Raw genomic sequence first — 22,360 nt, forward strand, 5'->3', positions numbered from 1 at the left:
TGCCTATCCGAAGTTTCCTCTTCACTGCTTTGACGGTTCTTCCGTTTTTCAGAGCGTATTCGATTCTCTCCATGTTATACCTTCCCACATCGCATACCCTACACCTATTAATCAACATTGAAAGCTCTGCCAGTTCTATTTTACCTGCTGTACTTGAGACTTTCATGATTTGATGCTTCTTAATGAGATTCTTCGTTTCCTGGGAAAGCTTGCCAGTGTCTTGTCTAACTACCCTGCCTCCAACTTCCACTGCACACTCCATAATGATACTCGTCAGATTATCATTCATTGTATCTACGCTATTGTTGGTTTCCTCACTAAGAGCCTAGTACCTGTTCTGAAGTGAGACTGATTTCCTGTACTTTCCCTCTCAGTGCTAGCTCATTGATTGGCTTCTTACGTATCAGTTTCTGTTGTTTTTTCTTCAAGTCTAGGTGAATTCGAGACCGTACCATTATATGGTCACAGCATCGTACCTTGCCAACCACTTCCACATCCTGCACGATGCCTAGGTGTGCACTCATTATAAAGTCTATTTCGTTCTTATTTTTGCCATTAAAGCTCCTCCGAGTCCACTTACGGTTTCCTCGTTTTCGGTAGAAGGTATTCAAAATCCGTAAATTATTGCGTTCTGCAAATTCTATTACTAGCTCTCCTCTGGTATTTCTAGTACCGATGCCATAGTCTCCTACTGCTTGGTCTCCAGCCTGCTTCTTCCCTACCTTTGCATTAAAGTGTCCTATCAGTATGGAATACTGTGATACTGTGTTTTTACCTTACTCATTGCCGATTCCATGTCTTCATAGAAGCTTTCAACTGAAGTGTCATCATGGCTGGATGTAGGCACGTAAGCCTGTACCACCTTCATCTTGTATCTTTTATTCAGTTTAATTACGATACCTACCACCCTTTCATTATAGCTATAGTATTCCTCTATGTTGCCAGCTATGTTTCTGTGAATTAGGAACCCCACTCCCAGTTCTCTTCTGTCAGCCAAGCCCCTATAGCAAAGGACGTGCCCATTCTTTAACACCGTATAAGCCTCATCTGTCCTAACCTCACTGAGCCCTATTATATACCATTTAACACCCTCTAGCTCCTCGAATAGTACTGCTAGAGTTCCCTCGCTAAATAAGGTTTTAGCGTTAAATGTTGCCAAGTTCAGGTACCAATGGCGGCCTGTTTGAATCCAGAGATTCTTAGCACCCTTCGCTGCGTTACAGATCTGACCGCCGCCGTGGTCAGTTGCTTCGCAGCTGCTGGGGACTGAGGGCCATGAGTTATTTGACGCATGCATGCGGGAAGTAGTGGTCAGATACTGCACCAGGGTGGCCAATCCTTCTCTGGTGAGGGAGTGCGTTCCCGGTGGTGGTTACCGGTGAGGCCGCACCCCAGTCCTCTTAATGCAGTTCCATCACCACGCGGATTTTTTTTTTTTCCGGTTGGGAGCTGCACGGCGCCGAGATTTGAACCTCGGACCTTTTGCATGCGAGGCAGATGTTCTAACCACTAAGTCATCGCTGCAACTTTTGAACCTGTATGAAACGATAAACTGTGGAGTCTTCAACAGCATGAAATGATCTACTGTCCCCATCACATGCCATCACTGTGTACCGCAAGCCGTGACGGGAAATTGAGCGCTCAAAGAGAGTGACTACTGCCTCCACTCCCATGTGGCCGATCTTCGCTGTATTTTTCTGCGCGCTTGCGGCCGGCATAAAAATTTGAAAGGACAACATAGTCTAAAACATAGCCAGAAAACAGCTCTATAACAACACCCACACCAATGTGCGACAGATGGCCTCTGGTTATCCATGTACCATCCATGTTATCCATGTACCATCATAACAGATGGCCACATTACCTGGGTTGTCAAAGCACAGATCTTAGTATAATGTTTTCACTGACATGGAGCAATCAGAGAGGACCTTGTCTGCAGCTCTTGTTGACACGGGATTCAGTTTATTTTTCAAATGGCTCTGTTAGCTTTTGTGGTGAAGTCCCCTGTGAGAAATTCCAATTGCAGAGAAGATGTCGTTTAGAGCTGCCTGGCTATTCCCTGTGCTTTGCACGGCACGAGACGCACATTATTGACCTCGAATGCAGCGCATTTAGCCTGACCGGGTACCCTGCCAGAGCTCCACTCACTGTCAAGTCCACAGTTGCGGCACTCTGAAATCAGCTTCATCACAAGTCCATATTCATGCTCACCTTTTTCAATAGAAATGGTCCCACTGCATCCCAAACTTGTGAGCGGTGCGAACTTGCGATACGGCTTCGGCATGATGAAAGGTTCAAGCCAGGTTCAAAAGGTGGCCGAGAGCGTAGGCCTGCCTAACGCACTCGCCCGGTGGTTGCGGCGCGCTTCATCAGGCTGGTTCGGCGAAGTGTCTGAATGTGCAGACTTGAGAAACGCTTGCTCCAATTTCTCGCTAGCTCGCGCGGTTTCAGGAAGCCGATGAGAACAAAGACATGTGAGTGAGACACACTCGCCGCTTAAAAGGTATGTTCTATGTTAAAAGGTATGTTCTAAAGGTTATAAAGGTATGTTCTAAAGGTTATAAAGGTATGTTCTAAAACTATTGCAAGAGTTCTTTTACTTCGTTATAACTAATATTTTGTTACTTCCGTATTCGTTATACAGTCGAGCCCGACTATAGCGAACCAGTTTATATCAAATTATCCCATGTATCGAACAATTCCTAAACACGGTAAGTTTACATTGAGAATATATAGCAAAAGTTACTGTTTTATCGAACGAAAATAGCAACGACAACTGATATATCAAACTCTATGTGCCTAAAATGTGCCTCAGCAAGCTGGCTTTCCCTCGCGGTGGCGGGGAAAACTGCCGGCGCCACCCTAGAAAAAGTTTGTTAGACCCGGTTGTGTGCGGGAGAACACCCCCTCCAAGAAACGATCCTGGCCCGCTCGCAGCGCTTACAGCCAATCAGAGGCCTACGTGCTTTCTCAGAGGCGGAGGCGCGGAGGCAGAAGAAGTGAGCGCCATTTCTTCTTTCTTTATGCTTGTGTGCCTGCTGCTGCCGATTCAGCATGATCTGTGGTGTTGCCGGTTGGTGCTCTGTGAACTGTATTCGCGCGCTGTCATCGTGGCTTGTGCAAAGAGGCAAAATTTGCCGTTCGCCGTGAAACTCGAAATCATCAATCGGGTTGAGCGCAGTGAAAAGAAGTCCGACGTTGCCGCCGCGTACAAAATCCCAAGGAGCACCTTGAGTACTATAAGAACAAGGCAGACATCAGGGTCAAGTCAGACGAAAAGCCAGGTGCCCGTGGCGCCCGCGACGTATGCGCGCTGCTGTGTTACAACTGGTTTGTGGATGTTTGGTCGCGAAACATCCCGGTGTACGGCCCTATGATCGAGCAGAAAGCCAAGGACCTTGCTTTCCTGCTTGGCAGGAATGATTTCCAAGGCAGTTCAGGCTGGCTTCAGCGGTTTGAAGAACGGCATGACATCGTTAACAAAGCTGTTACAGGTTAAAGCAGAGCGGCGGACCTGGACAGCGTAGAAAAATGGTTTGAGGAAAACTGGCGAGATATCGCAGCAAGATATGGAGCCCAAGATATCTTCAATGCAGATGAAACCGCTCCATTTTGGCAAACGTTGCCAAACAAGACGCTTGCGTCTCGTGGCGACAAGACAAGCGGCGGCAAGGCAAACAAAGCTTGTGTGTCCGTGCTGTTAGCAGCTAATTTAAACGGATCGAAAAAGCTTCGACCTCTGGTTATCGGAAAAAGCACGCCGCGGCGGTGTTTTCAAAATGCGCTGTCGCTTCCAGTTACCTACCGTGCAAACTCAAAAGCGTGGATGACCAGGGAGCTTTTCAGCAGATGGCCATCGTCATGGAATGATGATTTGGTAGGCGAAAATCGCAAGGTGTACCTGCTCGTGGACAATTGTTCATCGCACCACTGCTGTACGACCTAGAGCAACATCGAGCTGCGTTTTTTGTCCCCGAACACTACGTCTGTACTACAACCACTGGATCAAGGCGTTATAAAGGCAATGAAAGCTGGCTATCGGAAGCAACTGGTGGAGAGAGGCTGCTGCAGAACCTTCGTGTCGGCAGGGAGCTTAAGATCGACTTGCTCGGAGCTATTTCTATGTTGAGTAGATCGTGGGCAGATGTCAAGAAGGAGACGATCCAGAACTGCTTTAGGCATGCCGTCTTCCGCATGCCTGGTGATGACACCCCAAATTCTGACAGCACTGAAGACACCGCAGGTGTTTTTGCCGAAGTTTGGAACGATCTGGCAGAGTTCCCGGGTGCTATCGACTTATCGACATTCGACAAGTTCGTCAGTGCGGACGATGATGTCCCCATCATGGGCCAATTACAGGATGAGGATTACATTGCAGACGTCGTGCCGACCACGAGCCAAAGCGACAGCAATATAGAAATCGACGACGGCCCATTGCCTACATCCTCCGAAGTGATTAGTGCAGTAGAGTTGGTCCGGCACTATTGCTTGAATGTGGAAGGTTGCGGCCTCAGCTGCTCCGACTCGTTGGACAACGTGGAGGCGTGCGTGCTGTCGCAGGCAGCGAAGTCGTTGACACAGAAAAAAATTCGGGACTATTTTGTTCCACAGTAGGGCACGCAAGTAAGCCACCATATTAATAAAGTACTTTTCTTCTAGTTTGTTATATGCCTTTGTGTCAGAACCTATACCGGGCCTATATCGAATTATGCCATATATCGAACTAATAACCGTTTTTTTGGCGAGTTCGATATACCCGGGTTCGTCTGTATGTGGATTTGAATATTCGTTTGCATGTAACCCCCTGTAAAGATGAAGGAAAGAAGTGGAAATTTAAGGGCTCATTTTCCTCGTTAGACAATAATTAGAATTTTTTTTTTCATATAAATATGTCTTTGTTCTCATTAATATTGACCCCATAAAGGTGGTTTTGCCGCAACAAAGAAGCGCAACGAAGAAGCCACGAGAACACTTATCCATGGGAAATCCACCCTGCAGTGAAGCCCCACTTTAACATTGCAAGATATTGCTCTTACATCAATTCACTTCCATTGAAGCCAAAAAAAAAAAAGGCATTTGCACAGGCCTTCTTTTAATTTTTCTTTAAACATTGAGCAGATTTGTTACAAATATGCCCATTTATAATATGCAATATATATTTGAATTCGATTCAAAATAATTAGACTTTTTTAAAAACACTAGTATTTGCTTTGAATGCACTTCCAAACTTCATGAAATAAGGCTCAATTCTCACAGCACTACAAAAGGACACACATGGGACGAAGTGCCTTTTGTTGTCCCATTCAGGTGCTTCATTTCATCAAGTAGGCATCACAAACTGGCCCAAACCTCTAACTCTTCTGAAGCAGACTATTTTCACAAGGCTAGTGACAACACATTTTGATGTCGTATATTGAATTCTTTATAGTTTCTAATCAGTAAAAATAAATACATTGTTCCTTTAGGGGGCCAAAGAATTAATTTACAATGTTTTGAAAATTTCTTTGAACCAATGTAGCCTAAGTACAATAAAACTTGGAAATGTGTGACATCGTGCACAAAATTTGAAAGCGAGATTCAGACCTAGATTTTCTCCTGCATTGACCAAGCTAGGATGGCAAAATAACTACAGTAGAGTGGTAAATGGTACTCTGAGAATGCTCAACAGATTCCCTATTTCACTTATGTCCCCTAAAAGGACACTGAAATAATGTTTACTTCGGAGTGAAAAATCAACGTTGGAGAATTAAAATGTTATTATTGTCAACAACAGTGCTCTGCATATCGAAAAACTAAGGTAAATGCACAACACTATACACGCCACGAAAGGGACATTTTGAAATTATCTCAATGACATCAAAGCGTCCGACTACTATTAACTACTTGCAATCAAACTAGTCGCTTTAAAAAAAGGAACCTACATTATAACACGTCTGCTTCTCCATTAGAACCGCTTGGGGTTACGGCAGGGGAACGGGGAAAAGCTGCTCCTGCTTACATATGGGCGTGCAGCATTTGCACTACCTCAATCTCCTCAGCTGTGAACTTCCAGTGGTACTACATGCATCCTGCCGGCACCCTCACTACACACACTACGTGATGAAATGAGGGGTTGCGCACCATCAAGACCCCCTGGCAATACCAAGCATGCTGCAATGCTTTATTGTCAGTACTTACTGCACGCTGTTTTGCATGTGGCCGAGCACAAGTGCCACGATGTGGTTGAAGGTCATTCGCGAGAATCCGCCCTGGGACTGGCGCACGCAGTCCACGTGCCTGCGTAGCTCTTGCCTGCACCCACAGGTCAGAATTAGTCTCGGTACCCTTATTTCACCGACTAGGCGTGCACAGACAACTCTCGACCTAAACAGGACACCTCCAACCAAGCCCTCAAAAAACCTGGGACGTTTAGGTCTCCGATCGATGCCACTTCCACAGAGTAGACATAGCATGAAGCAACATAGGGCTGACTAATTTTAAGGAAAACAGATTTTTCGAAGCAGAGCTATACCCAGACATGAAGCATTAGCTTTGGATTCAGATCAGAGCAAGTTTTTAGTATACAAAAACCAACTGATACAACAGCGGAGTTGGTATTTCCTCCCCAGGGCTAGGAACTTACTTTGCTTGAGAAATAGGAGTAATTTTTATCTATATTTACAAACAGCTGACCCTGATCGTAAGGAAATCACCTAGCCCTAATAGCTTCGTTCTTGCAAAAAGGATGCCACAAACACAGAATCGCTATGTGACCGGTGGTGCTATGGAGGACTCTAGATTTGGAGCAATTTCTGTAGCAGCAAAATTTTTCTTCAGGAGAAAAGTTCCATCTTGAAGTACTTTGGAGCAGGTAATTTCACATGTTGTAGAACATTGAAGAAGCAAGTTCATTTGCATTCAAGCATTAAAACGATTATAGTGCTCTTACGAAAAACTAAAAGCCAGTCAGATTCGGTCACACGCTGTCTAGTCGGAATCACTGATCGAGAGGTCCGATTGAAAATCATCGTCGCGGCCGCTGTCACTGCCATCCCAAAGCGCGTTGGCCTCCGTTTTGGCCAGCGCGTTCGAATTTCCCATTTTATGGAAGCTTTTCTCAACAAAGCTGGGAGAAACTAGGGCCCACGACACTGCGATACCGATGAACCTGAGCGTTCGCACATAATTGAGAAGGCCTTCTTCAGCACCAGGAAACCTGCATTAGCAAGTGCGCACTCTTTCGCTTTCTCCCATACCGATCGAGCCGGTCGACACACGTCGAAGAACTTCATGCTGGAGTCCTTGGCGGTGGCACGATTGCAGTTTTCTTCGGCCAACTTCACAACAGCGAGCTTGAATTTTGCTGTATACCATATTACTGTAGCCAATCGCAAGAGAACAGTAAAAATGCGAAAGATGGATGGCGAAACCTAAACTTCCAAAATCAACCAAGCACGCGTTGCAGAGCGGACACAGAGAGCCAGGGGAACAGTTGGCACAGCAGGCCGAACTAGCGCTCGCACGCCTCCGGTGCCATATTTGCCCGTGTCGTGATGCAAGCGTGCATTATCACGGTGGTAGAGATGGAGAGAAAGGGGGCAAATGCTCAAGCAGTTCTGGCTACCCGTCAACAGGTTTGAGAGTTCGTGCACGGTATTCTAGGAACCCTAGTTCAGGGGAACACCTCGGAACGAAGGACTTCGCACTCGCAGCCCATTTGGCTGCGCTCGCCTCAACGGGCGTGCCTACCTAAAGCATCCAAAGATCCAAGGCCCCTTCGTGAACGTGCCGGCGAGCTGACTCGGGCGGGTTGGGGAGCGCAAAATGTTCGAGTAAATATTTTTTTTCCCCGTAAACATGACAAAATATTAGGGGTGCACAAATCATGCGAGTAAATACGGTACATCTGCGTAGTTATCAGCAAAAGTGGTAGACAAATGTCGCGACACACAACAGTGTTAACGATACAGATTTACACTGTCCCTAATGCTCCCCCCCCCCCAAGAGTACACAAAAGTGAAAGCCAAGTAGCTTTTCTCCTCTATTAATTGTGTTGCTGAGAACTTCACGACACATAACTTAGCGGGGCTTAGACAGCCAACTTTTTCAGACACTCCTTTCTCTCTCACCGAGTCTCTTTGTACTGTAGAGAGCAAACTTTTGCAGACACTTCTTTCTCTCTCACCGAGTACTCTTTGTACTGTAGCAAGAGCATTTTCGCAGCACTTCCACAGTATCACTGGCGCATCCACTAGGCTGACTTGAAGGTCGAGATCTGCTTTCGACCCGGCATCAGCAATGTGTCCGAAAATGCTTTCAACATGAAGTCTACCTAATATAACAAACTTTGTTTTTCCTTTTACATTGAAGTTGTATACTACTATTACACGGTTTCTGAAAGCGGTTTTCTAGGAGTTTAACAAGTCTCTCTTCAGACTTCTGCGAGCCACTGATAAATTCCCTGGTTACGTGCTCATCAAGTAACTTGGATGGCAAACTGAGGTGTGATAGATGATCTAAAAAACTGCTATTACACTATTATTATGTGAATGAGCACGTCTCGAAGTACAAAATGAACACGCGAGCTACGATATAATGCTCACAATAATGCTACGCAATAGCAGCTTGTAGTGAGCCAGACTCCAAAAACGAGCCAAGTGGTCAAGTTATTGAACAAGAATATCCGAGGTTTTGTATAAACCCAATGCGCACTTCTCCTGTTTGAAAATGGGTGCCAAAGATAAGGCAGTAGACATGCAGCAGTCATTTGCAACAACATATGCTCATCATATTAGAACATTATGAATTCAGCAGTGATCCAGCCAGTTTATATTTTGGAGCAATTTTTGGAGCAAAAAAAAAAGTGTTTTGGAGCAGATTTGGAGCAGGAGGAACTGTGTTTTGGAGAAAATCTGGAGCAGACAAAACAAAATTTAGGATCATTTGATGCAAAACATAAATATTCGGAGAACGTTCTTATTAGTGCGCTGCAATTTAGACAAGGCCGACAAATGCTGCTGTAATTTGGACAGGGCCAACAAATGATGCTGAAGTTTAGACAAGGCCGACATCTAGAGAGCTGCCATTAATTAGGTTTTTAGCACCCAAGTCAAAGAATGAAGGCAAAGAAAATTATCATTGCAAGTGAGAACATACTCTGACCATCTCTGGAGCCGTCAACGCGAAAATGATGTCAAAAAGTGTTCCTGGAGCGGCCATACTCTTAAACCAGAGTTTTGTAAGTACAGTTGCGTAATATCGGTTCCCAAAGAGTGAGCTGCCAACCTCATTCCTATAACATTGCAATTTGTTGCTATCGCATTCACTGCTTCACCCTTGTGGTGAACAGACTTTTTTTTTGTCATATGGCGACAACAGGGATTGTTCTAACGTCGTTGCAGATGTGTCAAAGCACTTCTTTATTAGTGACTGATCTCACCACTCAATTTATATTTGCACTGGCTAGGCATCGTGTTCAGTTGACTGGAGACGCGCGACGAGTGCTCGCATATGTGCGAGAAACATGTAGTAGCACCACATTGCGCTAGATGCGTTCTACGTAGATATTTAGGCTTAACTTTACGATTGGCATACCAAACAACGTTGAGCAGCGCAATTAAGAAGCATCAACTTCTTTGCGAAATATCGAACAAAATGTTTTACGGCCAATTTGCTTGAATAGGCCGTTCATAGCGCGCAGTGCCGATACCTGCAGCCAATTGGCCATGGTGGCTACGTTAAGGTATGCGAAGTTAACTCGTAAACGAAGGGGAAAAATAATAAAAAGACGTGAGGCGATATCGCAGGTCCCGTAACAAACAAGACAGGCTAGCAATGGCATGATAAACTTTCACTAACAGAAAGACACAGCGGCACCGATACTTCAGTTACGCTGAATATAATGACAAAAAGCACATTGCTGGAATGGAGCAAGTAGAGGGCATTGGCGGCATTATGGAAAGGTGCTAGTTGCGTTTGTTACGACCAATATTTTTAGGCCAGAAACGGTCCAATGTAAACAGGTAAACCAGTAAACTCAGGCGCAGTACGCGCAAGCTGTACTTGATTGTGCGCAGCAAGGTGCAGGGATAGGGAATTGTAGCAAAATGGCACAATTGAAACTGTTGGATCACCCTTGTGAATTGTGCGCATTGCAATAGGATCTTTGAATAAATATATTAAACATTCCCTTTATTTTGCCTATATCGTTCACCTATGAATTTAAATTGTTCATTAGTACCTCTGAAAGCTATGCAGTGTTCATGCATTTTCCACAAGGGAGCACACTAACAGGCATTCTCTACATCAGCCTACATGACAAATGAGCACAGGAATCTGTTGAATCTAGCAGTTGACATGTGACTGGGCCTGACCGTTACTGAGCCTCTCATTGATTTGTTGGTTCAAGGCAAGAGACTTCAATTGCAAGTCAGAGAACAAATTTTTCATATACCACTGATTTTGAATTTTTTGCATGTGAAGGTAGCGTTAGCCAAATGAAAAATGCATGAAAGCTGTGGGGGCGAGAGGGGGGATCCCTGGGATTAACACGCTCAAGAACCCCTCGGCTAGAAGAAAAAGCCCCTGAATGAAAACATCTATTGTAAATTGCTCCTATCCTCTCCTGCCCTTTCCTTTGACACCCAGAGCTGCGATTGGCCAAATGCCATCACATGCCCATTGCATGCGTTTTCTTTTCTTTGTCTTTCTTCTAAGGCTCGACCTCCAAAGTGGTGCCCGACATTATGAGCAATTCGATTAGCATAGAAAAATAGCAAAATGAAAAAAACTCACTCTGAATAGTCCGGCTTCTTCTTCTTTAACATCAGTATTATTTTTCTAATCTGCAGTTCCTCCGTCTGAAGCAAAAAAAATTACACTGGATTCTTGAATTTCATACACGACACACAAGAAGAGAACAGCTTCACTTTTGTAGGCATCAAAATTTAGAGGCAAAAAAAAAAACTTGAACAAATATAGTGGGCAACTGCAGTGTTAGTCTCAGTAAGACTTTTAGGATTGAAAGAGCACTGAAAGCCTGAACAAAAAAAGAGAAGAGTCCCTACAGAAAAATATTCTGCAAGTGCCAAACTTTGTGCTGAAGCTACCATGCGTAATACACAGAACATGTCACAGGCATTTTGGTGATGATGCTGCTATAAGCAAAAAGGATGAGATTCTCCCGGCTTCTTTCCAACAAGCCAAACAATTGTGGTGAATGACACTTCCCTCAAAACACCAGTGTCTAAATATGCAGGGCCATGCTTTGCCCTGCGGTGAGATTTGGGAAGCCAGCAGAAACCCAGACAGCAAATTTTCACACGAATGTGAAGGCATGCAGGTTTTTCGATTTCAAAAAACTTTTTGCTTTATCTTATGTGGTGGTCAATAGAGGCATTAGTGCATGTGCCTTCTGCACTTCTTGAATCATTCTACATAAACAGACGACGACCGTTCGTGGGACCCCTCAGAAAAGTTAAACTTCATGATTCTGCATTTAGGTCACCTCTGATTATAGGTCCACTCCCGAACTTTGGAAGGCCATTTTATGAAAAAAAAAACGACTTATAATCTTCAACATATGATAGTAGTTGCTAATAATGTAGATAGCATAAATTACTACATTTCTTGGTCTATTAGTACCGTAGCATATGTTTAACCCAAAGTAGTGGTGCCATAATGGATCAATTTTAGACAAGGACTTTGTGAGGGCCAAGTAAGTAAAAATGTCACAAGAAGTTTCCATGCCTTGTTTAGCGGAGTTGTAGACAGTTTACCTGTGCAGAGTTGCAATGATGACTCCGCACAGCTCAAAGTAAGCTCGTCGAGAAAAAAAAATTCCTATAGCTTGGCATGAGCCAAAGTGAAAAATGAACAAGTTTTCCGATTTCCCTCAGATGTGAAACAGCACAAAGGTAGGCCCGCCCTCTCACTAGCCCATCAAAAGCATGGCAGATGACCTTACTCTTGGTCGGGGATCCTCCATGGCTGGAGCACATGGACTCGACAGCTGAGGAAGCGGCAGCCTGCTCCATGCGCCAGTAGAGGTCGTAGAACTCCGGAACCTGAGGCCACTCTGCTGAAAAACATTTTAGAGAACGGCTACAAAATCAAATTTTCCAGCGTTCATTCTGCCTTGTATGTCAAGGTGTACATGTTTGACAGCAACTATTCAGGCACATTTGGAGAGTTTGTGCTTAGTCATCACAACCACATTAGTCCATTGATTGATTTGTGGAATCTAACGTCCCAAAACCACTATTTGATTATGAGAGACGCCGTAGTGGAGGGCGCCGGAAATTTAGCCCACCTGGGGTTCTCTTAACGTGCACCCAAATCTGAGTACACGGGCCTACAACATTTCTGCCTCCATCGGAAATGCAGCCGCCACAGCCGGGATTTGATTCCGCGACCTGCGGGTCAGCAGCCGAGTACCTTAGCCACTAGACCACCGTGGCGGGGGGAACCACGTTAGTCCAGTCTACTAAACTAGACGCACGTGAACATGTATGTATGGAGCGTTTTGAAAACCAAATATTAATCCCTGGTTCCTGCCACTTTGTCGCGCAAATGAGTGGAATTCTCGGCACAAATTGAAAGCCATTCTTGTTATGCCTACAGATCTTTTCACAGGAGACGAAAAAAAAAAATACTGCTATGTTGGGCTGCGCACGGGAGTACAAAGCCAGACAACGCTGCCTCGGCAGTGTGAATTTTGTGGAGTCGCGCCTACTAAGCGCAGCCTAGAGAGGAATATGGTGGCGCCCCGGGGGCAGCTTGTGAAAAAGGTTTATACAAAAGCAAAATCCGGCAGAAGCAACGCTCAATGAAGAAGTCCAGCTCATATTCCTATACGTGCAACAGGAAGCTTTAAAGAGCTTTAGGCCTAACGAGTTGCTACAACTGCATACTAAAGTACGCCCAAAAAGCAGCAACGAGGACACAGTTCTTTGAAGTTGCCCTACCCCGCTCACGGCACGAAGCAGCTCAGCGCAAAGTCCCAGCCCTATGTTGAGCCACAACACGAGAAAGCCTGGAACGCCCTCTTGTAGAGCTAAGGGACAAACCCTATTTTACAGCAGTTGAGCGAATAGCAAAAATGTCGGCGCAAGGCGAATTGAAATATTAAATTTGAGTGCAAATCAACATATTTTATGAATAGCTGTCAAATATTCTTCAAATGCTTCTAGGTTAAAGCGCTGGCGGGTGGTGTTTCATAGTTGTGTTATCAAGAATAAGGCAATCCAGAGGCCAAATTGTACTTATGTACACAATTTTGTGCAACCGAAGTGTTTCTAACAACTATTTTACAAGTGAAAGGCCACAATGTTATTTCCTCAGCCTATCCTCCTCTTAGAACTTTTGTGGAAATCCAAATTATTTGGCGAACATGGGCATGCTTCCTTCAAAATCAGAGTTTTTCGTACTTATAGACATTAATGTATAAAAACATAAGAAGTTTGGATCCCGAAAGTCATCATCCGACTTTTTCAGCTTTTCCACACCAGAACCTTCCGGCCATGGATTCTGCGACGTTACACCAACAACATCCACAGATTGCATGCATACCACCTCACAGCATACAGAGAGATATGCCCGTGGTATGGAAGCACACCGGTGCTCTACCGCATCACGTGGGAATGTACGGCACACACCGAAAAGCAGGAAGGGGACAACAGCAGTGAGATGTGGGAGGCAATGCTGTCCAGCCCGGCCCTTGAGGACCATTGGAGGCTGGTCGGGAGGGCTGAAAGGATGGCTAGAGCCAGCGGTGCCTTGGAATAGAGGCCCGACTACGCAGCGTTGCCCCGTTTTAGTGGCAACGAAGTCTTTTTCGCAAATAAAGTTTTGGTATTCTGGCCTAAAACTACATTAATCAAAGCCCACACTTTGAACACACAGGTTCAATCCAGCGCTTTTGTGAAATGATCCGCTAACAGTCATAACCGAACCTTGAAAATTGCTTTGCCACAATACCAAAGTGTAATGCGGTGAAGTATATAAAAATATGAAGAGGCCATTGTAATGGCATAGTGTATCTCAAATGTCGGAACCAGCATTTTTTTTAAATTAATACATTTGCAATTAAAGCAGAATTTAAAAGGCAGCTTTGCCACCGTGTGAAAGTGCGATGAGCTTAAGCATATAAAATAATCTGAAAGGGCCACTGCCAATCTGACGATTGTATTTGTCTGAGAAGTTCGAGTAATTACAGTGCGAATTTAATCAAATAGCAAACACTATTAGAAAAATATTGGAAAGTTTGCATATTCGCGCACCCCTAATATTCTACATAAAAACTGGCCACCCACAAAGATATCCGACACCCTCAATTCAAGCTTCCCTATGCACTATGGGCTATGTACCTTGATCTCTAAGACTACAATTATGCAACTCGCCATAGAGATGTGCAACTCGAAAACAAAGGGCTCAACCTACTGATAAGTATAGAATCCATTGCCTAGCTGTAGTGGTGTAGCCATTATTTTTCCCTTTTTTTTTGTGGTGTGTGTGTGCACGTGCACATTTGCATATGTTCTCAGGAGGACTTTCGGCCCCTGAAATGAGACGCACCTGGCCTCTTGACCTCGTGGTCAACTGAGGGTGCCTGGTTGGGCCTCGGCTCAATGGAAAGTGCGTGTAGCTCTTCTTCGAGCTTTATGCCAGCGGGTGGTGATCTCCGAGGGAGCATAGGGGCTGGCTGTTGCTGTGGCCAGTCTTGCTCTCTTTCGTCTTCGGCCTGGCCAATCTCGGGGGCTGCTTCCTCGGGCTCCTCAATTTCCTTTTCCTCTTCCTCCTTTTCGCCTACCTGCACCTTTTCCTCAGAGCTGCTGCTGCTCCTTGACTTCTGGTTCACCTGCACAAGAGCACAACTCATCAATGACTGATGTGCTGCATTTGACGACGTGGTAGGAAAGACAACATATCAAAACACTCGAGAGGTTCCAAATGCGACAACGAAAGACTAGGTACAATGAAACTACAGCGAGCAGGCAGTAAGAAAAATCCAAGCACAGCACCGACAACTTGAACACTCTTAACCTTAAGGGGACCTGCAACAGTTTTCCAAGTAGCCATGGAATGGATTCACTAGAGGAGCTTATAGCCTCACAAAGTCACCGCCACAAATATTTTAGGATCTGTCCAGTATAAGCGGACTTACAAGGATTTGTCGCACCCTGCAAATTAATTCTCTCTTCTGTCGTCCCGAGGAAAGTGTAGGAAGCTAAGCAGGGAGGCATGGCACGGGGGAAGAAAACACTTCAAGCGTGCCTTGTGACCTTGAGTACCTTATTTTTCCTCAAATGCACGACCTTCCAGTGTGATCGTACACACACAGGTAAACAAGTCGCAGCCTCCTGTAGCTGTCCCAGTAAAAACCAAGCATGCCATGCTCAAGTCAGCCAATGTCAGACAATTGACCTGCGAATGATTTTTGAGCCTGTAGCATCATCTGTCGAGAGAAAAAGCGATTTCTCGCTGACTGAGAACAAATGGTCAGTTCCAGGCCGCGTGCTGCACTATAGTATTTGGCTCGTGTGTTCTTGGGAGTCGCGATTGCCCATCGGCAGCCTTTATTGCAAAAAAAGTATAAATGTACAATTTCGCTATTTCAACAACAGTCCATGAGATGTTTTTAACTCTATTTCAACAAAAACATCTGATCCTGAAATGAGCAAACACCTCATAATTCAAACATAGCTAGCCATATAACACGCTTTTAAAACCAATGGTGACAGCAACCCGCCGCTCAAAAAGCTGCAGCATTGTGTCTATGGGGTGCTCAACACTGGATGTATTGGAAGAACCATTGTAGTCAGTCCTATCGGACTCGGACACACGTTCGAATAATTTGAGAAAGGCTAATTTCAGGATTGAAATAAAAGTTTTGTCTGATGTGTAACAGGCAAGATTTCCTTACAAGGTCAAACTAACCTGGGGTGCTATTGCAGAGCAATGCCTTCAATGCCTTTTATGCTTTTCACTCCTGCTCAATGGCCCCATTGATAAGCAGACTGTTGGTGAGCAAGAGTGAAAAGCATAACACAAGGGGCGCTGTGGCTACATGATTAAAAGTACATTTACTTTAATTAAAATGAATTGCTAATTCTTCATCACAAAAGCATCATTTCACCAAGCTTCGCACTCTTCAAATTTCTTAAGAGTTTCCCTTGACATCTTACACTGTTAAGAAGATTCATTCGTGCACACGCAAGGATGAAGAAACAGCCACTAACCTCATGCTGCATTGTTGGCCCAAGTGACTCTTTCTGCAGCGTCTCATATCTGAGATGAAGCTTCTGCATCTTACGGCTGCAACAAAGAGTTCCAAAACACATCAAAACACACTTCTAGGAATTCACAATCTGCTAACGCTAACAAAAAAACGTCCTGAAATAGAATCACACATTTCCTTTCTTCCCACAGCATCGAGCGAACTAAATATTTCTGTTTCCGCAAGTGCATGCTCAGGTAGCATCCATCCTGCCTAATATAAAAATACCAGGCCTGTGCAAAAGGTGCAGCACCGTCAGAGCGAAAGCTAGAAGAGCAGCCTTTCAGAGCGCCTTCTAAACACTCATTGGGTAACTGCTGCAAGCACACAAGCTTGATACCCACTACAGCATTAATAATAAAAATTTTAGGTTAGTAGGCCGGCATTCCCTATGCTATTTTTCGTCATTCTCAGAAGCGTAGTATCCGCAAAACATTTGCCAGGAATTTTGTGCCAATTGTTCATGCAGCAGCTGACGACGATGAGGAATTATGCCTGAAGTGGGTGTGCGCCACAGTTAATAGTAGAACAAGAACAAGCTTTTGTAATGGGTTGGAGCATTGGACGGCCCACTCGTTACGCTACTCGCATTGTGCAACGACTGGTTGTTCTTTCCCTGTTTTAAAACGCTTTTAAGTCGTATTACCGCGATTGCTTTGCCGACGTAAAGACTGCCTAAGGCAAGTTTACCAAAAAGTCACTAACACTGGCGTAGCTCAGTGGTAGACTACTGGGCTGGCACCCAGCAGACCCGGGTTCGAATCCCACTGTGTCATTGGCACTAGGGTTTTCTTATTTCCTGCGACAAAGGTTATGGACACCGGCGAAGGCGGCGCTGCGAGAGACCCGAGTTGTGATCTAACAGCTTTCGCTGTAATACGCTGTTGCAAGACAATGGTATGCAATAAACAACATTTGCTCGACAGTTAGTAAAATGATTGATATCACAACTCTACTTTGCAACTGCTGCAATTTTCGACGGGGAATGAATGTTTCATGCATGTCATTGTCTTGCAGCAGGGTATATATCGGGCAGACTGGGTGCTGCCTGAATAAGCGCTTGAGAAAACACTACAACGCGCACCAGGTTTTCACTTGTCTGCCCATTGGGGAATGTGTGTTTGCGCACCAGAATTTCCACACACACCTGTTTCGTACACCCATCATGGTACGAACATCAGAGACATTGCTGAAGCCCCTTTTTAGATTCGAAGCAGCTCTTCGACTCGTGTGTAAGACCGTATGTATGCGCATCCTTATGAACGCGCAGCAATGCGTGCCCCTCGTCACAGGTGTTGGCACGGTGCCAAGTACCGTATAAACCGGAATATAAGTCGATAGTTTCAATAAAAGAACGAGCTAAAGTTGCCCCTCGTCGGATTTATAAGCGTGTCTAGCCGACAGTGCGATACTGTCTCGCAACATGTGGCTTGCATGTGCATGAGAAGCCGGACACTGCTATATCCACATCCAAATCTAATAAGTTGTTTTTTCCTTCTCTCTAGTCCGTTTTTTTTTGCGTTCGTGATTTGCCTCCGATCTGTCCGAAGTTTTCCCTCTGCTTGACATTGGGTTTCTTTTATAGTATCTTTTTTTCGTTCACTAAATATGAGTAGCGGTACGAAAAGGCAGTACTCGGCTGCGTTTAAACTAGAGGTTGTTGAGTTTGCAGAAGCAAATCAGAATATGGCTGCTCAGCGCCACTTTGGTGTATCAGAAAAAAGCCTGCGCTATTGGAGGGTGCAGAAAGGAAAGCTGCAGATGTGCGATTCTCGGAAAATGTAATCTGGTGGGCGAAGTGCGGTTCATCCACAGCTGGAGGATAGGCTAGGGAACTTTGTGTGGGAAGTTCACGCGAGCTCGCTGCCAAAGACCGTGGATACCATTCGCAAGAAAGCTGTGTAACTCGCCCGAGAAGCTGGGCTCACATGACAAGAGTTTCATGCACCAAACTCTTGGGTGCGTTGATGCATGAGACGCAAAGAATTTTCCTTCCAGTGGCGCACATCCATCTGTCAGAAGTTTCCAGACGAGTTCAAGGACAAGCTTATAAACTTTCAGGGCTTCGTGAACAGACTTCGAGAGCAAAACAACTACATGATGGGGCAGATTGACAGTGCTGATGAGACTCCCGTGTGGTTCGACATGCTTTCATCGACCATGATCATGCAGCGTGGCGCCAAGGATATGAAGCTGGTGTCCACTGGCAATGAGCACTCGCGCTTCACCGTCATGCCGGCGTGCATGGCAGATGGTAGAAAGCTTCCGCTCTTCATCATTTTCAAACGCAAGACAATGTTGAAGAAAGTGTTCCCACCCGGTGTTGTCGTTTGCCATAACGGGGATACATGGACGAGGCCATAATGCTCGAATGGATAGAGTAGTCTGGAACCGTCGGCCAGGTGCACTGCTCCGTCTTTGCAGCATGCTGGTGTTAGATGCGTTTTGTGGTCATAAACCGACGCTGTGAAGCGTGCACTGGGCGATAGAAAAACTGACCTCGCCATGATACCAGGTGGTATGACGTCCACTCTCCAACTGCTCAAGGTTGTGCTAAACAAGCCATTCAAGGAACGAGTGCGACTGGAGTACCAAAAGTGGATGTTCAGCGACAACCCAAAGACACTGACGGACTGCCTACAGAGGCCTCCGCTTGCGACTGTTTGTGGCTGGGTGCTTTCCATCTGGTGTTCCTTGCCAGATGCCATGGTGGAAATGCTTTTAAGAAATTTTCCGTGAGCAACTCGCTGTACGGCATGGAAGACAACGCACTGTGGGAGGCGGCCAGCTAGAAACTCTCGTCTTCAGAAGACAGCGGTGCTTCGTCTGATGAATAGGAACAGTTGTGATAGTGGTTGAGGGAAGCTCCGACGATCGGAGGTGCGGTGCGCCCAATTCGCAAATAAACCTCGTTTGGCAGTTTTGGGTTGTTTTCCTTTTTTTCATTTTCGGTAACCTGAATTTGGGGTGTCGACCTATATTCCCACTCGACCTATAATCCAGCATGCTCACCACAACGCGCACAGCTGCAGGCTACTCCACCCGCTCGCAACACCTCTCGCTTCGCCCTCTCCACCACTTGCAACGCTCGACCGCATGTCAAGTGATTGATTGATTGATATGTGGGGTTTAACGTCCCAAAACCACTATATGATTATGAGAGACGCCGTAGTGGAGGACTCCGGAAATTTAGACCACCTGGGGTTCTTTAACGTGCACCCAAATCTGAGCACACGGGCCTACAACATTTCCGCCTCCTTCGGAAATGCAGCCGCCGCAGCCGGGATTCGAACCCGCGACCTGCGGGTCAGCAGCCGAGTACCTTAGCCACTAGACCACCGCGGCGGGGCAACCGCTTGTCAAGTGGAAACACTCTTTCCACTCACTTATCTGCAATGAAACTTGCGTGAAACCCAACCTACCACCTGCCATGTCTTTGCGTTTCAAACAAACGCTTACTCGAGTAGACGCTACACTGGGTTTTCCTTCAAACCATTCTTCCAGCACCCGCGTCGACGCTCGTTTTAACCAGGTCAACGCTGTGCATATCACTGCTGCTTCGTATCTTATTAGGGTTACCTTCAGGGAGATGGTCGTAATTTTTTTTTTATAGAACACCGATGTTTGAGTAATTTCGCACTCTATAGCGCTTTTAGATTGCATGGTTGCATTTCTGGACACCAGCAGATTTCAAATGACTCTTCCTCGTGTAACCCTCTTTCCTCTCGTGTTTTAATTTATATATATTTCTTCTATGAATAAACCAGAGTTTCAGTCTGCACTTGTTTGTGCGCCATTTTACTTTGTTTGCACTGCCAAGTTGTCATAATGAACCTACACTAATCATGTCTATCAATTTTTCTGAACTACATGTGTTAATTTCAGACCCCCCTCCCCTTTCACTATCAGCAGAGGACTCATAACTTTCACTAGTCCACAAGAGGTCTCCAAAAAATTCATGGCTAAGAACCACTGCTTTATACGATGCCTTGGAGCATTATAGGCATATTAAAACATAATTTTAGACTATGTAAAAGAAATTTTCTGGAGGGTGCAGATGAAATTTAAGAGCTGAATCTAGCCAGATCTGACACGAGCGTAACAAAATGCAAGCAAAATGAGTTTTTTATACAAAGACAGGAAAAAGAACACCACTGTTTGGACTTGCATGTTATCTTGCAATGATGCAAGATAACATGGCTTCAGAGATGAGGGGGCAAACAAACACCTGCGACATGCCTCACCCTGTATTTTGTAGTACCTACAAAAATCAGGTGCAAGTTGGCTGGCGCAATATGTACTCTTCACAGAAAGGATTCGTCTAAAAAACTTTCCTGCACCAGAACTACCATAAACAGGACTGAATAAATTAGCATTCAGAGCTTTTCCAAATACTGTAGAATCTCTACGATACAAATTCGAAGGGAGCCTGCAAAATATTCCTATCATCCAGAATTCGTATGAACCAAGAAGAAGTTAAAGTTGATAATGAAGATCAACAATAACTTTATTGGCAACTACAACTACTTCTTGCTGAAAAAAAGTCCACGATGTTCTTTTGAACTTCTTCGTCTTCACTGTCTCTCAATATTGTGCTGCGGTTCCCTCACTCACGCTGCTGGCGCAGCGCGTTCACACTTGACATCAAAGAGAGCGAAAGTGGCCAAGCTCACTAGAAATTCACTCGCTTTGCCGCTTAAAAATATTAACCTTGCCGCAAAGTCGACCAAAAAAAAAAATCAGTCCTGAAGATTTCCTACTGGAGAATTCAAGCGAAAACGCCACAGCAGCCGGAAAACCATATCAGCGTAAGTCGAAAATGCTCAAATTTGTTCTGCCCCTCGTACATGCCACCATCTCTGCTTGAGAATTCATTCCATTTGGCCCATTTTCTGAGCATTAAAGTTCGTACAGAGTTCTAGCTATGCATGAAAAGCATTTAAAAGAAACAGTTTACACCTTTACAAACGTGATTTCGAAAGATACGCGAGCAGAAACGAAACAAGCGGACGCAGTGGCGGTGACGGATTCGGCTGGCAGTGTAAAAGTGAGACACGTTGGGGGATGGCGATTCGCTGCTGCTGCACCTTCTTTTTCGGTGTTCTCAGCGATCGCAATCAAAACAAGGCTCTCAATGAACATGTCTTTGTCAACGCCATAAGCTTTGACGCGCAGCACAGGTAGTTCGCAATAGCCCTGACGCGATCCACTGCCGACGCCTTTGCCGCGATGTTTATTTGTGGCTGGTTATTTACATCACTTGGTTTGGGAGCAATAGCAGCCGGTGTAGCCAACGATGTGACACAAAAAGGCAATCTGCCTTTTTGTGACCAGAAAAACTGGTCTCAAAACTGTGTTTTATATAATGCAGTGGCAGATCCAGAGGGGGCTGTAGGGGCGATCGCCCGCACCAAAGCCTGTCAACACCCCCTCCCCCTCTTCAATGCTTGCCATCCACCTGCTATCACCAGTTAAAACAAATGAGTGGGACCACACTGTGACCACACATTAACAGTATTTGTGCCATTACAGGATTTTGGTGCCAGTAAAAACAAAAAGTAATGACCATGCCCCCCCCCCCCCCTTCCGGTGTTAATTCAAGCGACCACCCCCGCTAAAATGGGTGGCTGGATCCACCCCCGATATAATATAGTCCATCCAAAGCAACCTTCAAATTCATATCACGAAATTCGCATCAACCGTAATCGTATCATTTGAGATTCAACGATGCGTTCAGGTGCTTCCATTGCTAAGTCCAACTGCGGTGTTACAGCGATTACTGAGCTCGGCCGTGGGTTAGATTCAGACAATGGAGGTTGTAGTAAAAAACAAAAACAACAAGGAAACAGCAAAAGAAGGGGGAGAGAGCGCTATTCTGTTTCGTCCTCATCATTTTCGTGCTTTTTATTTTCACTATGCATTTGTACCCACTCCCCAATGGCAAATATAGTGGTTGCATTTCAATGAAGGCCAAATACTAGACGCCCTGGTACCAAGCTTCAGATGCATGTTAAAGAATCCCAGATGATTGATATTTCCGGAGCTTCCCACTACCTGAACCTCATAATTGAACTGCTGCGCCTTGTTTCAGCCCTGGCCAAGTAC

At 45.2% G+C, this 22,360-nt stretch overlaps 1 protein-coding gene across 6 annotated transcripts in view; it reads right to left on the minus strand.

The window, feature by feature from the left end:
* Positions 1-6,183: 6,183 nt before the first annotated feature.
* The window catches only part of LOC142777422 (uncharacterized), a 139,481-nt gene continuing 123,304 nt past the window's right edge, over positions 6,184-22,360 (minus strand). For all 6 annotated transcript variants that reach the window (XM_075881789.1, XM_075881790.1, XM_075881788.1 and 3 more), the window contains 5 exons: positions 16,218-16,293; positions 14,554-14,836; positions 11,945-12,058; positions 10,774-10,838; positions 6,184-6,291 (listed from right to left, as the gene is read on the minus strand). In XM_075881789.1, coding sequence (XP_075737904.1) covers positions 10,819-10,838; positions 11,945-12,058; positions 14,554-14,836; positions 16,218-16,293 — 493 coding nt within the window. In that variant the 3' untranslated portion in view covers positions 6,184-6,291; positions 10,774-10,818. The remainder of the gene's footprint in view (positions 6,292-10,773; positions 10,839-11,944; positions 12,059-14,553; positions 14,837-16,217; positions 16,294-22,360) is intronic.

This window comes from Rhipicephalus microplus, chromosome X (genome assembly GCF_043290135.1).
Source record: "Rhipicephalus microplus isolate Deutch F79 chromosome X, USDA_Rmic, whole genome shotgun sequence".
Classification (NCBI taxonomy): Eukaryota; Metazoa; Arthropoda; class Arachnida; order Ixodida; family Ixodidae; genus Rhipicephalus; species Rhipicephalus microplus.